Source organism: Orcinus orca, chromosome 1 (genome assembly GCF_937001465.1).
Source record: "Orcinus orca chromosome 1, mOrcOrc1.1, whole genome shotgun sequence".
Taxonomy (NCBI): domain Eukaryota; kingdom Metazoa; phylum Chordata; class Mammalia; order Artiodactyla; family Delphinidae; genus Orcinus; species Orcinus orca.
Genome location: NC_064559.1, coordinates 99,622,003 through 99,636,442, shown reverse-complemented (window position 1 = coordinate 99,636,442; position 14,440 = coordinate 99,622,003). Strand labels below are relative to the sequence as shown.

General features: G+C 45.9%; 1 protein-coding gene across 4 annotated transcripts in view; it reads right to left on the bottom strand.

Annotated features, from left to right (window-relative positions):
- Window positions 1-14,440, bottom strand: part of ARHGEF2 (Rho/Rac guanine nucleotide exchange factor 2) — a 41,980-nt gene that overhangs the window by 23,936 nt on the left and 3,604 nt on the right. The window contains exons 3-5 of one of the 4 annotated variants that reach the window (XM_033414743.2): window positions 7,366-7,483; window positions 6,732-6,771; window positions 5,421-5,514 (exon numbers count right to left, since the gene is read on the bottom strand). In XM_033414743.2, coding sequence (XP_033270634.1) covers window positions 5,421-5,514; window positions 6,732-6,771; window positions 7,366-7,483 — 252 coding nt within the window. Of the gene's footprint in view, window positions 1-183; window positions 318-506; window positions 704-5,420; window positions 5,515-5,808; window positions 5,940-6,731; window positions 6,772-7,365; window positions 7,484-14,440 lie in introns of those variants that run through there. The other 3 variants (XM_033414744.2, XM_004284585.3, XM_033414745.2) reach the window with 3 other exon arrangements.

The following is a 14,440-nucleotide window of genomic DNA, read 5'->3' as shown; positions in this document are numbered from 1 at the left end:
CCCCCTCCCACCCCTCCGCCGGATGGCGGGGACAAAGAGGGAACGACCAAGCCAGCGACTGCAGAGTGGGGGGATACCGAGAGCAAGCCGGTGGAACCCTGGCGGAGGGGGTTCCGGAGAGCTTTCGCCGCCCCCACCCCCCCCTCGACACACACACCTCCCTCTTCCCGCTCTGTCCCTTACCGGAGCAACTTTCTTTCACGCGGCCCAAAACACCCGGTCCCGCCAGATCGGAAGCCCCTAAACCCCAGGTCCGCTGGCTCCCGGGATCCCGGCAGAGAATCTGCTCGGAGCTGGAGGCGCGGGTCGCGTCTACTGCTCCCCCAGCCCCCTCCCCACTCACTCACAGTCCCCACCCACCCCGTCCCGCCGCTTTCCCGGCCGACGCTCCGCCCGATTTTGGCGCCCAGAAAGCAGGCGGGCAGACCCAGGGGCGCTGCGGGTGCCGGGGATCGAAGGGCGCCCTGAGGACAGCGAGCAAGAGGGACAGGGGTTTCAGAGCCCACCTTGCTGGCCAGCTCTTTGCTCCGGTCGATCCGCGCCCGTGTGAGGGATTCGATCCGAGACATAATCCGATGGGGGCGGGGGGAGCCCAGGAGGACGCGGCGCGGACCCTGGCGTCCGGCTGTTTGGGGGGGAGGGCGGGGGAGGGGTCCGACCCGCACGCGTCGGTCTTGGGGACAGGAAGTCTGACTCCCCTCGCCCGGCACCCAGCGCCAGTTCCTCAAACCCGAGTCTCCACCCCCGCCCGAGCTCAGGAAGGGGGGAGGCGGGGCGGAGGGAGGGCGGGTGCCGAGCGCCGGACGGGACGCTTCGGTCCGCGGAGGGGCGGCTCGCACAAGTACAAGGGGCCGTGGACTAGCTCGCAGGGCCCCTCTGCCTGTTAACCTCCAGCGCCGGGCGCCTCTAACCCCAGACGCCCGCCTCCTGGCTTCGGTTTTCCTAAAACCCACCCTGGCCCGCCTCGCAGCCCTCACCCCACCCCTGGTCTTCCCTTTCCCCTCCTCCTCCTCCTCCTCCGCAGTCCATCAGTCTAGAAAGACTCGCGGGCCGGAGGATTCCAGCCGCCCCCAGCTCTCCAGGGAACCCGGGGCCAGTTCCTTCCTGGCCTTCTGGGCCCATCAAAGCAGGCCAGAGCCACCGACCCCTTTTACGACTGGGGGCAGGCGTGGGGAGAGGGCGGAGAAATCAAAGGGGAACTAAAGGGTGGATCTTTAGAGGGCCTGAAAGGGAAGATTCACTCCTGGAGGTTGAAGAATCTGAGAGGAGAGCATTCTTCCACAAGCCCCCAACTCTCTGGGGCCTTACAAGACCGACCTCGGCCCATCCTCTTCCCTCCTACCTCTGCCTCCACTGACTACTGGGCTGGTAGAGGGGAGGAATTCGCCACTGTTACAGAAGACTAAGAAGCTGAGGAAGTCCTTCCTTGTGTCTAACCCCAGTTCCCTCTGTTGCAAGTTAGGCTAGAACCAAAAGACCAGCAACCAGCCTTCCCCAGTCAGGGACAGTTGGAGTATGGCCAGTCTCTCCACAAGAAGGAGGGGTGCAGTAGGACATTCTTTCTGGACACTCTGCCCCAGTCTGAGGCAACTTCCACCTTTTGGGGAAAATTCCTCCTCCACTCTAATTATAATCACTCACATTGAAGTTCATTTCTGCCTCTCAGGGTCTCCCATGTCTCTGGGAGAAACAGAAGTACAGAGAGTCCTGGGACAGAGCATCTTATGTTTGCAGGGTCCCGCCTGATTTCTGGTCCCCAAAGGTGTGGAGGAAGGAGGAAGGGAGAGGAGGCCCAACCTAGACCCAGCGGCTCCCTGCCCGGGTTCAGCAGCAGGGCCTGGCTGCAGGTTTCAAGCCCAGCTCAGCACTCTTGTAGGTGCCAATTTTAGCCTCTGCCACTATTTTGGGCTCCACTGCCTGACCACTGGGCTGAGCTAGTTGGGCTCCTCACCACCACACTGCTCCTCTGGCTTCCCCTCCTGCCTAGCAACTCCTTCACCTCCTTCTTCACCCATTCCCCTATTTAGGATCCTTATATAGCAAAGACCAGAAAAAAAGGAGAGAAAATAACCATGCCCAGTTCTAGGCTGGATGGAAATTAGAAAGCAGAGAGGACTTTCCCTGGGCCATGAGGGAGGCTGACTCCTCCAGGCTTGTACCTGCAGGGGAGACCTACAGGAAGGCCCTAGGAACTCCCCCAAACCAGCAGTCTTGAGGCTCCTGGGCCCAGAACCCCAGACTTACCTCCCCACAGTGGGCAGCCAGGGCTGAGGAATGTACTAAATTTAAAAACAGACTGCCAGAAGCCAGAATCCTGGCCTCACGGCTCCACCCACTAGGGGCCCTGAGACAAGGGGTAGGCTGAGACCTCGGCTTTTCTCCCAGGCCTGGGGTGGGAGGGTGTTTCAAGCTAAGGATGGAATCTTAAAGGGCCAAACTCCAGTCTGGATACCCAATAAACCCAGGGCCTGAATCCCAGAGTTATGTGAAGGATCTCAATCCCCAAACTCAACGTAGATGGTCTCTATGAAAGGAGAGGACTTAATCTTCCAACCCTCTTCTGTCTCCTACCCCAATCTTCAATATACTTTTCACCCATCTGCTCTTTGTTACCCTGCCTCTCACCCTATGCCCTCTCCTTCCTCTTAAGAGATGAGTAGTAAGGAAGGGGACTTGCGGGGTGGGTAAAGGAAACCGGTCTACCTTTAAGAACACATGTGCTTTTAGTGAGCTAGGCCTGCAGCTTGACTTAATTTCCCTTTTCTGTATCCTCTGGAACAGTGAACCCTTTTCCTTTCTCCTTGGCATCCCCTGCCCCTTCTTCCAAACCATTTTTATCCCAATCCCTGCTCCTCCTATCCAGTGATGCTGCCCAGATTTTCAGAAATTATTTTTTTAGATACACAAAAACAAAAGCCAACCCTGATTTCTGCCAGAATCTAAAAGTAGCCACCACTTTCTTTAGCTCATTTAACTTAACAGATATGTCCCCCACATTTCAGGGGTAGGGAGGCCATCCCAGGGAAGAACCTGGTTGTCAGGGTCTTGGCCAATAGGTGAGCAGAGAAAGCCACAGGGATACCTGGGCCCAAGTCCTACAGTTCCCAGGAGGAGGTTTACTTTTCTTCTTATTACTTTGGACCTTGTGTATTCTGGGAGGGGATGATTAAGGCATTATTGACTCCAATGGCCATCCATCAGAAATGGTGGAAGAAGCGAAGAGAGGGGATAAACTATTACGTAGGTTTACTGACAGAAGCAGAGACAACAACATAGAGTCAAAGCTCTAGGTTTGTAATACAGCTCCACCTTTTGCTAACTGTGGGATCTTGGGAGAGTAACCTAGGCTCTAAGTTATCTTGTCTATGAAACAGAGATTAAGGGGCTTCCATGGTGGTGCAGTGGTTAAGATCTGCCTGCCAATGCAGGGGACATGGGTTCGAGCCCTGGTCCGGGAAGATCCCACATACCGCGGAACAACTAAGCCCGTGCGCTACAACTACTGAGCCTGTGCTCTAAAGCCTGCGAGCCACAGCTACTGAAGCCCGCACCCTAGAGCCCGTGCTCTGCAACAAGAGAAGCCACTGCAATGAAAAGCCTGCACACCTCAACGAAGAGTAGTCCCCGCTCGCCACGACTAGAGAAAGCCGTGCACGGCCAAGAAGACCCAACGCAGCCAAAAATAAATAAATAAGTTAATTAATTTTAAAAATAATAACAAATGTAAGTAAGAGCTTTAAAAACAAAACAAAACACAGAGATTAAAATATTTATCTTTGCCAGAGTGTTATAAGAATTAAATGAGATGACGTCTGGAAAAGTGTTTTGTCAACTCTACAAAGCTAGTCAAATAGGAAGGAATAAGCTACTTCCTTCTCTCACTGCTTGACTGAGCTTCTCTTCCCCCCCACCCCTGGTGTTTACCTGCTTATGGCCCCTATCCTGAGCTGGGAGGAGGGGGAAGAAGAGATTTAGTGATGCAAGCACACACATTCATGAGGGTGGAAGCAAGATGGACCAGGAGATGACAGAGAGGGAAACAGGAAGACAGAACGAGAGTCCTAGCAAGGAAAGGCAGTCGACTGGGACAGTGTCCTGACGATGCTTAGCTCTTTCCTGCTGGCTGTCTGGGCTTCAGTCTCTGCCCACTTTCTCCTTCATCCCCTCACCAAACTGCTAGGCCAAGGGCGGGCAAATGCAGACCAACTGGGATCTGGATGGCCCCTAGACAGCACTGACTTCCTCTACCATTCCCACTGCAGGAAAAGAGGGTGATTCTGCTGTCAGACTCTCCTACCCTGAACAGAGAGGCTGTGGGGAGAGGGACTCAGACCCAAGGTCTGGGTGTTGGCTTTGTTCTCTTTGTAGAGAGCTCTGCTCCCCCCCACGGCAGAAAAGAAGCCTCACTGTGCCCACCTCGCCCTGCTCTCAGACTGCCTGATCTCACGCTTCAGCTCCCCGCCTGCGGCCTGCAATGAGAAGGAGCTGAGAACCTGGTTTTGTTTCTGCCCTCCCTGCCCACCCAGAGGAAGGAGAATCCTGGCTGAAAGGCTGGCAGAGAAGAGAGCGCTGGCATTGCCGGCGGGGCCAGGAGGAGCCCAGGCAACCTTACTGGGTGAGGATCCCGTGGTGCTTCGAGGTGAATCTGATGATGTCTTGTCTGGGGTTTCTCTCAATGTTCAGGAGCCGCCCCGGTGGGAAAGTACATGCATACTTGGGGAAGCCAGGAGAGGAAAAGGGGGGAGTGGCTCATTCTGCCAGTAAATGAAGAGAGTGGAAATGAATTCAAGCAGCAGTCAGAGCTCCTAGTTTCACCAGAGCCGGGGTGTTGGTAATAAGGAAGAGAGCAACGTGCCTTCACCTTCCTGGGGTCGGAACTGCACGTGGCCCCACTGGTACGGTGTGTATGCGCTTCCACAATCATACACTTTCCTGGCTTCCACTCTGCCTACGGTCTCATTTCAACTCCTTCAGCTGCCGTATCCACCCATAAAATTATGAGTGTAAAAGCACTTTGCAAACCCGAATACTCTCTGAAGAAGTAAAAAGTATTGCTGTAATTATTATGATTATTATGCCCGATGGTTAAGATTTCGGCTGCCCACCTCTCAGCTATGTGGGGCCTCCAGAGAGGGAGGGCTAGGCCACTCCTCAGCTTCTGAGGCTCCTGGCCCATCTCCCCTTCCAGCTGTCCACAGCTGGCTGCTAAGCTGGAGACATAGGGAAAGCAGAGGAAAGGTGATTTACTGGGACAGAAGGAGGGAGACTGGGAGATATACCATGTTCCCTTAAAACTTGAACCATTGCCCTGAGTCTCTGCCTACCAGCGGAAGCTGGGGAGGGGAGCAGATGGTGAGGGGGAGGGGAAGGGAACTGGGGAGGGCAGTGGGTCCCGGGCCTCCTGCTTCCCCAACTCCTACCTTGGCCTTTCCGGTCATGCCCAAGATGAAGCTGAGGGTCCGTCTCAGGGAGGAGCCTGCCCAGGTGCCTGAGCCCCCTTCCAGTTGGCTACAGCTGCAGAGAGAAAAAGAAGAGGTGAAGAGATGGAGCTGGAGCTGGAAAAGAACAACAAGATACTCCCAGAGATACGGTGGATGAAGTGCCATGACCAGGGTAGAGAGAATGGGGAGATATGGGGGAAAGACAGAGAAGGGTGAGGAAGAGAGAGGAAGGACTCAGGAGAAAGAGGCCCCCACTCCCCTACCTCCTCGGATTTCCTAGATATGGTCACTACAGTTTCCCAGGCCCTTCTATTTATGAGGAAAACTCCAGGCTCCTCCCAGATAAATACAGACTCCCCCTTCCTACCTAATCCAGGCCCAATCTCCTCTTTCATGCTGCTTCCCAACGGAAATGATACGGGGAGGGGGGCTCTCCAAGGGCACGTTTTCCCCTCACAAAACAAGAGTCCTGTGTAAGACCCTCCCTGCTGTTTGGAAAGGGCCTCTGGGCCTAACGCCAATAAGGACTGAATTTCCTGGGATTTCATCAGCCCCATCCCATGAGCTAATCCCAAACCCAGAGCCAGGAGGATGTGTCAGCTAGAGATTTTCAGGACCACAAATCAGAGCTTGATATCTTAAAGGGCCCATTACTCGCTCACACACCCACACTGTCTTAGAGGGCTAACCCACTCTAATCAGGCTTCAGCTGTAGGAGCCAAATAAACAGGTGCTGATTTTGCATGCTTATTTACATAGATACTATGTAAATCTCCCAGCCTCCACCTCGATTCCTGAACAATATGCCTTCAGCCCCTGCCCTCTCCCCTTGGGGCGCTACAGCCCGTGCCCAGCTCTCCTTAGGGCCACTCCCCATTGGTCGATTATCTCAGCTATCCAAAGCTGGTCCATGGTCCTTGGTCACCGTCTGTCCCTAAGATTGTGCAGCAGCGAATCTGCCTGCTCACTTTTCTGACACTGACAACAGCAGTCAACCTCCACTCTCTTATTTAACAGACACCCTGGGGTCTATATACTCCTTTTCTTTCCCTGATTTCTTCTTCATCCCATGGAGCTACCGGGAAACTTCTTAGCCTTCCCCAGCCAATGAGAAGAAGGGGAATTCTATGCAGCGCAGGTAAAAGGATATTTGGAGGTCTTTCATAAGAGACGTTAAGGGGAACAATGTTTCAGGAAACAGGGACCCTTGGGGCTACAAAACCCATGGCCTAGTCCCATTGTCCCTCCCCCATCTAGGGCTTTGAAGGGCTCTGTGTCCCCCAAACTCACCTTTTGCTGAGGTCAGCAGCAGAGGACTGGGACAAATTCCCTGCCAACACAAAAGGAGACGTAAGGTGTCCAGCTAAAGTCAGACAAAGGCGCCCAGGGCTGCCTCCCCCACCCCCTCCACCTGGATCAGGTTCCCAAGCTGCAGGTGCTTGTGACGCCATTCCTGAGGGCGGGCACTGGGGAGTAGGGAAGGAGGGAGGCGTCTGAGCAGAGCAGAGCTGAAGAACTTAGGAGCCAGGGTAACAGAGCACCGGCGTTGTGTGGATAGGGGGCTGAGAGGCCAATGTCTCAGTTCCTTTTCAGTGAATGGCGAGGGCAGAGGATCCACTCTGAGCTCCCAATGCCTCTTCTTGATGACAAGGTACGTTGCGGATAACTGTCCTCCATCTCTGGTGACAGGGGAAGCTAGAGAGCCTCTCTCTGTCCTATGTCCTCCTTCATTGGAAGGAGAGCCTCAGAATACCAAAGTCCTGAATTCAGATCTCTCACTTGAATAAAGGCATTTTGGGGTTTCCAAGGGTGTGTGGTTAAACATAATGCAGGACATCTGGACCCTAAACAGCTGGCTCTGAGGAGTGGGGTGAGACAGGCAGAGGAAGGGGCCACCACTGCTTTGCTCCCCACTTTTACTCACCAGCTGGATCTGAGCAGCCCAAGAAGTAATTGATGCCACTCATGGATACAGACTTGGAAAGCATGCCAGTGGGCGAGTGGTCCAAAAGGCCAGCAGATGGGTGACAGGAACGCTGACCCTAGAATCGTGTTAAGAATCCTCATGCAAAGGTCAGGCTTCATCCATCTTCCCCCCCGCAAGGCTCTTCACTTTCCCACAGCAAAGCCCTTCTTCAAGGCCTTCAGGCCTTCTACCCCTCCCCACTACCCATATCTGGAACATTCCACTTGAAATAGTTGAGAAGTTATTCCTGCTATTTAGCAGTCATCACTGTTGCAACTCAAACCCTGGCTGCCTTAATATAGAAAATATCTTAGAAAAGATTTACCCTGAATCGTTTCCAGAGATGAAAAACTCAATATATAGAGGTCAGGCAGGTAATGAAAAAACAAACACACACACACAAAAACTGGGGCAGTCTGGGTTTAAAACAATAGGGATTAGAAATATTCATAAACCCCACACCCAATCTTTCGAAAATCACCTTTTTGTTCTCAAGCCTACATGGAGCATTACAATAAACGGCTACATATCAGTCCATAAGGCAAAATGTAACACGTTTCAGATAACCTCCATCAGAGAGATCATAGGAAACAACCCGGAAATCCCTTTTCAGTAGCTTGGATAAAGAACCTGTGGTATATTTATAAATAGAAGCATTATTCAACATTAAAAATGAACAAACTACAGTTCAGCCAACAATATGGAAGAATCTCATGAAAGAACGAAGACACAAAAGATTGATATACTTTGTGGTTACATTCATATAAAGTTTAAAACAGGCAAAACTAATTGATATTGTTTAGACATACACATAAAGGTGGTAAATCTATAGGGAAAATCGATCTCAAAAGTCAAGAAAGTGGTCCTCTCTGCCGGGAGGGAGAGGGTTATGAATGGGGAGGGACACGGGGGCCCTCTGGGTTTGGGTGGTACTCTATTTTTTTTTAACCTGGAGTAGTTACATGGTTGTTTGCTTCCTAATTGTGCATTACGTTGTACATATAAGTTTTATATACTTCTCTGTATCTATGTTATATTTCAATCTTTTTTTAAGTTTTAAACAAATCTCCATTTTTTTTTTTGCGGTACGTGGGCCTCACCGCCGTGGCCTCTCCCGTTGCAGAGCACAGGCTCCGGACGCGCAGGCTCAGCGGCCATGGCTCACGGGCCCAGCCACTCCGCAGCACGTGGGATCTTCCCCGACCGGAGCACGAAGCCGTGTCCCCTGCATCGGCAGGCGGACTCTCAACCACTGCGCCACCAGGGAAGCCCCAGATTTAGAAATTTTAAAACACCCTTCTAAATAAACTTACTGGTCAGAGAAGAAATCATTATGGGAATTTAAAGGTATTTTATAACAACAATAATGAAAATACTACTCAAAAAAACTTGTGGGAGATGGCCAAAATGTATCTCAAGGATAATTTGTCGATTTAAAATGCTTAACTGAAAATTTTTTAAACTGAACATTCATGAGCTATGACGGCTTAAAAGGTTAGAAAAAGAACAACAAAACAAACCCAAAGTAAATAGAAGAAAGGATATGATAAAAGCAGAAATCAATGAAGTAGTAACAAATGAAATAGGATCAATAAAGCCAAGAGTTGATTTTAGGAACAGGCAAATAAAATAGACAAACCTTTGATAAGGGTGATGCATAAATAAAAGTAGAATGAAAGAGTGGACCTAACTACAGACACAGTAGTGACTAGAAAGATAATGCTATCTACAACTGAATGCCAGTAATTTTGAAAATGCAAGCAAAATAGACAAATTCTTTCAAAAAACAAACAAAATATATATAACTTACCAAAACTGAATCTAGAAGAAATAGAAAGTCTGAATGGTCCTAGTAAAGAAATGGAATCAGTAGTTAATCTTTCTATAAACAAAACAAAACACACCAGGCCAAAACAGTTTTATAGTCAAGGAGCAGAGCTTTCAAGGAATAGATCACTGAAATCTTATACAAAATCTTCCAAAGAATAGAAAACAAAAACAAAAGCTTTCCAACTCTTTCTATAAGGCAAGTATAACCTTGATTCTTAAACTACACACAGACCATATGACAAAGGAAAATTATGGCCCAATCTCTCTTATGAAAAGTACAAAAATTCCAAACAAAATATTAGCAAACTGTAATAGATTTTAAATAGCCACAAATTATTTGCAGCTCCTACCATCAAGAAGGAGTCTATTTCTTCACTCAGTCACAGGCTGGCCTGTGACTTACTACGATGAATAGAATGTGGCAGAAGTAGCATGATGTGATTTTTGAGCCTACACCTCAAGAAAACTTAAAGCTTCCACTCATGCCCACTTGGAATGCTATTGCCATGTGAACAAGCCCAAGCCTAAGCCTTCTGGAGAAGCCATGTGGATAAGAACCAAAGTATCACAACGGGCAACCTGCCAACCCACAGGCATGAATACGGCTGTCCTTGACCATCAGCCCTATTCAGCCACCAGACAACTACGGCCACATAAGTGAGTCCAGGTGGAGCCAGCAGAAGAATACCCAGCTGAGCTCAGTCCAAATTAACCACCCATATAACTGTGAGGGGGGAAAAAAAGGTGGTTGTTTTAAGCCACTAAGTTTGGGGTTGATCTTTTATGCAGCAATAGATAATTGATGCCACAAATAAATCCAGCAGTGCGTAAAAAAGATAATCAATCCATCATGAAAAAGTCAGACTTATCCTAAAAATATAAGGGTGGTTTAAGATGAGGAAAATCTTTAAATGTAATTTACCTCAATGACATATTAAAGGAGAAAAAACATAACCAACTCAGTAAAAGTAAAAAAATCATAGGATAAAATCCAACACTCACTCATTGTAAAACCAAAGACCTGGCAGTTACAAATGGAAGGAATCTTCCTTAACTGGATAGAGTATCTTTTAAAACCTTACAGCCAAAAATCGATTTCAATGGTGAAACATAAGATGCACTCCCTCTAAAATCAGAAACAAGACAAGGATAGCCATTATCACCATTTCTGTTCAGCACTGCAATAGAGCCCCAGCCAAGCACACACAGTAGGGCAAGAAAAAGAAATGAAAGAAATAAATATTGAAAAAGAAGAAAGCAAAATTCATTTAAAGATGACATATGGGGCTTCCCTGGTGGCGCAGTGGTTGAGAGTCTGCCTGCCGATGCAGGGGACACGGGTTCGTGCCCCGGTCTGGAAAGATCCCACGTGCCGCGGAGCGGCCGGGCCTGTGAGCCATGGCCGCTGAGCCTGCGCGTCTGGAGCCTGTGCTCCGCAACAGGAGAGGCCACAACAGTGAGAGGCCCGCGTACCGCAAAAAAAAAAAAAAAAAAAGATGACATATGGGCTTCCCTGGTGGCGTGGTGGTTAAGAATCCGCCTGCCAATGCAGGGTGACACGGGAAGATCCCACATGCCGTGGAGCCACTAAGCCTGTGCACCACAGCGACTAAGCCTGTGCTCTAGAGCCCGTGAGCCACAACTACTGACCCCGCGTGCCACAACTACTGAAGCCCGTGTGCCTAGAGCCTGTGCTTCACAAGAGAAGCCACCACAATGAGAAACCTGCGCACCACAAGGAAGAGTAGCCCCTACTCGCCGCAACTCGAGAAAGCCCGCGCGCAGCTACGAAGACTCAACGCAGCCAAAAATAAAAATAAATAAATAAAATTTAAAATAAAATAAAAATAAAGATGACATAATTGTCTACTTAGAAAAGCCAAAAAAATCCACAGATAAATTGTTATAACTGAAAAAAAAGAGTTTAACAAGGTAAATAACTATAATTAATTAAATTGCATTTCCATAAACCAAAAATAATTATAAAATGTAATTAATGTAATTTAAATATAAGAAAGCATTTATAATAGCAACAAAATATATAAGGCACATAGAAATAAATCTAATAAAGATTGACAAGACCTGTATGAAGGAAACAAATACTTTGTTAAAAGACATATTTTTTTAGAAAGCCTAACAAAATAGAGGTATTATTTTTCATGGATAAGAAGACTCAATATCAGAAAGAAGTCAATTTTTCCTAAATTAATCTTTTTTTTATTCATCCACCAAATATTTTCATTTTTTATTTATTTGTTTTGTCTTAACATCTTTATTGGAGTATAATTGCTTTACAATGGTGTGTTAGTTTCTGCTTTATAACAAAGTGAATCAGTTATACATATACATATGTTCCCATTTCTCTTCCCTCCTAAATTAATCTTTGAATTCAGTACAACCTCAGTCAAAATTCAGCAGAATTTTTCATTTTTAGAAATTGATAAGCTGATTCTAAAATTCACATAGAAGTGCAGAGACTTCCTTGGTGGCCCAGTGGTTAAGAATCTGCCTTCCAATGTAGGGGACGTGGGTTTGATCCCTGGTTGGGGAACTAAGATCCCACATGCTGCAGGGCAACTAAGCCTGCGCACTGCAACTACTGAGCCTGTGCACTCTGGAGCCCGTGCACCACAACTGGAGAACCCTGCACGCTGCGATGAAGATCCCATGTGCTGCAACTAAGACCTGATGTGGCCAAATAAATAAATATTTTTATTTATTTAAAATAAAATAAAATTCACATAGAAGTGCAAAGGACCTAGAATAGCCAAGATAATCTTAAAGAAAAATAATAAAGTAGGAGGACTTACACTATTACATTTTTAAGACTTACAATAAAGCCACATTAATTAAGATAATGTGATACTGGCATAAGAATAGACAAATAGGGCTTCCCTGGTGGCGCAGTGGTTGGGAGTCCGCCTGCCGATGCAGGGGACATGGGTTCGTGCCCCGGTCCGGGAAGATCCCACATGCTGCGGAGCGGCATGAGCCATGGCCTCTGAGCCTGTGCGTCTGGAGCCTGTGCTCCGCAACGGGAGAGGCCACAACAGTGAGAGGCCCGCGTACCGCAAAAAAAAAAAAAAAAAAAAAAAAAAGAATAGACAAATAGATCAATGGAACAGAGAACAGTCCCCAGCAATAGACTCACACAAATATAGTCACTTGATTTTCAACAAAGTCACCACAGCAATTCAATGGGGAAAGTAAGTTTTTTAATGAAGCAACTGGATATTTACATAGGGAAAAAACCAAAACCTTGATTTCTCCCGTACACAAGAACCTAGAAAAATCACAGACCTAAATATGAAAGCTAAAACTATAAAGCTTCTAGAAGAAAATATCGAAGAAAAATCTTCACGTTCTTGGGGTAGGCAAGATTTCTTAAACATGACCAAAAGCACTAACCATTAAAATAATCGATAAACTGGACTTCATCTAAATTAAAAACTCATGCTTATTAAAATACACTATTAAAGTAAAAAGGCAAGTCAAAGACTGAGAGAAGATACTCACAATACATATATCTGACAGAGGACTCAGATCCAGAATATATAGAGAACTCTTACAAATCAATAAGAACAAGACAAGCTGTTTTAAAAATTGAGCAAAAGACTTGAACAGACATTTCACCAAAGAAGATGTTCAGATGGTCAATGAGAATATGAAAAGGTGCTCAATTAAATTTTTCAACAGGGACATGCAAATTAAAACCAAAATGAGACAATTCTAAAACACCCACCAGAATGACTAAAATTAAAATCTTGACAGTAATAACTTATAATAGAAAAGAATCTGAAAAAGTATACATATCTATCTATCTATCTATCTATATATATATATATACATATAACTGAATCTCTTTGCTGTACACCTGAAACATTGTAAATCAACTATACTTCAATAAAAATTTTAAAAATTTTAATTTAAAATCTTGACAAAAAAAGTATAATATACCTAAGAATACATCTAATATATATCTACAAACTCTGTATGGAAAAAAATTAATAAAACTTTATTAAAAGACATTAAATGAAGAAGTATACTATTTTCATGGATGGGTAGGAAGAAGCAATACTGTAAAGATGTCCACTTTCCCTAAATTAATCTTTAGAGTCAATGCAACTCCAACTAAAATCTCAAAAGTTTTTTTTAATACATGTTTTGCATGTATGTTATACTTCAATAAATATGCTCTTTTTAAATTAAGAAACTCTGTTTCTTTAAAGGCACCATAGGAGAAGGAAAAGACAAACCACTTTTCTCAGTCTTTGAGAAAAGATCATTGCAACACATATAACCACAAAGGATTAGTATTCAGAATATGTAAAGAACACATTCAAAACAATAAAGTAAAAACCCTCAAAGAATCCAATAGAAAAGTGGGCAAAAGACATGAAGAGGAATTTCACAGAAGAGGAAACACAAATGACCAAGACACATATAAAAATTGCTCAATTCCATTTGTAATAAGGATAATTCAAATTAAAACCACAATGAGATTTATAACCACTAGATTGGCAAAATTAAGAAATCTGATGACTCCAAGTGTTGGAAAGCATGTGGATCAATGAGAACTCTTATATACTGCTGATGTGGGTGGAAACAGTTTGCCATTAACTTATAAAAGTGAACATCTGTGTACACTATGACCCAACAGTTCTACTCCAAGGTATATACCCCAGAGAAATTCTTGCAAATGAGCACCGGAAGATGGATAAAAGGATGTTCATAATGACACTCTTCATAATAGTAAAGAATGGAAATTATCCAAATGTCCATCAACAGAAGATTGGAATGAAAATAATTACCTATAACTATTTGTAACACATGGATAAAAATTAGAAACAGAATGCTGAGTGAAAATGCAAGTTATAGAAAATTCTGTACAATATAACATCATTGTTTTTAAAGTCAGAAACAAACAAAAAAGAAATAATACATCATTAGGTAATGCTTTGTGTTAAAACTATTTTAAAAAAAGTAAATGAGTGATTAAGAAAATTCAAGATAGTGGTTACCTCTGGTGGGAAATCAAGGGGATAATAGAAGAGAGGAAGACATAAATAAAGATAAATGTACTGGTGATATTCTAGTTCTGGAGATGGATGGGTGATTGATTAGGCATTCATTTTAAAATACTATATTTATGACAAATGGAAAAATACAATAGAGAGTACTAGCAACTCTGGCAAACTGGAGG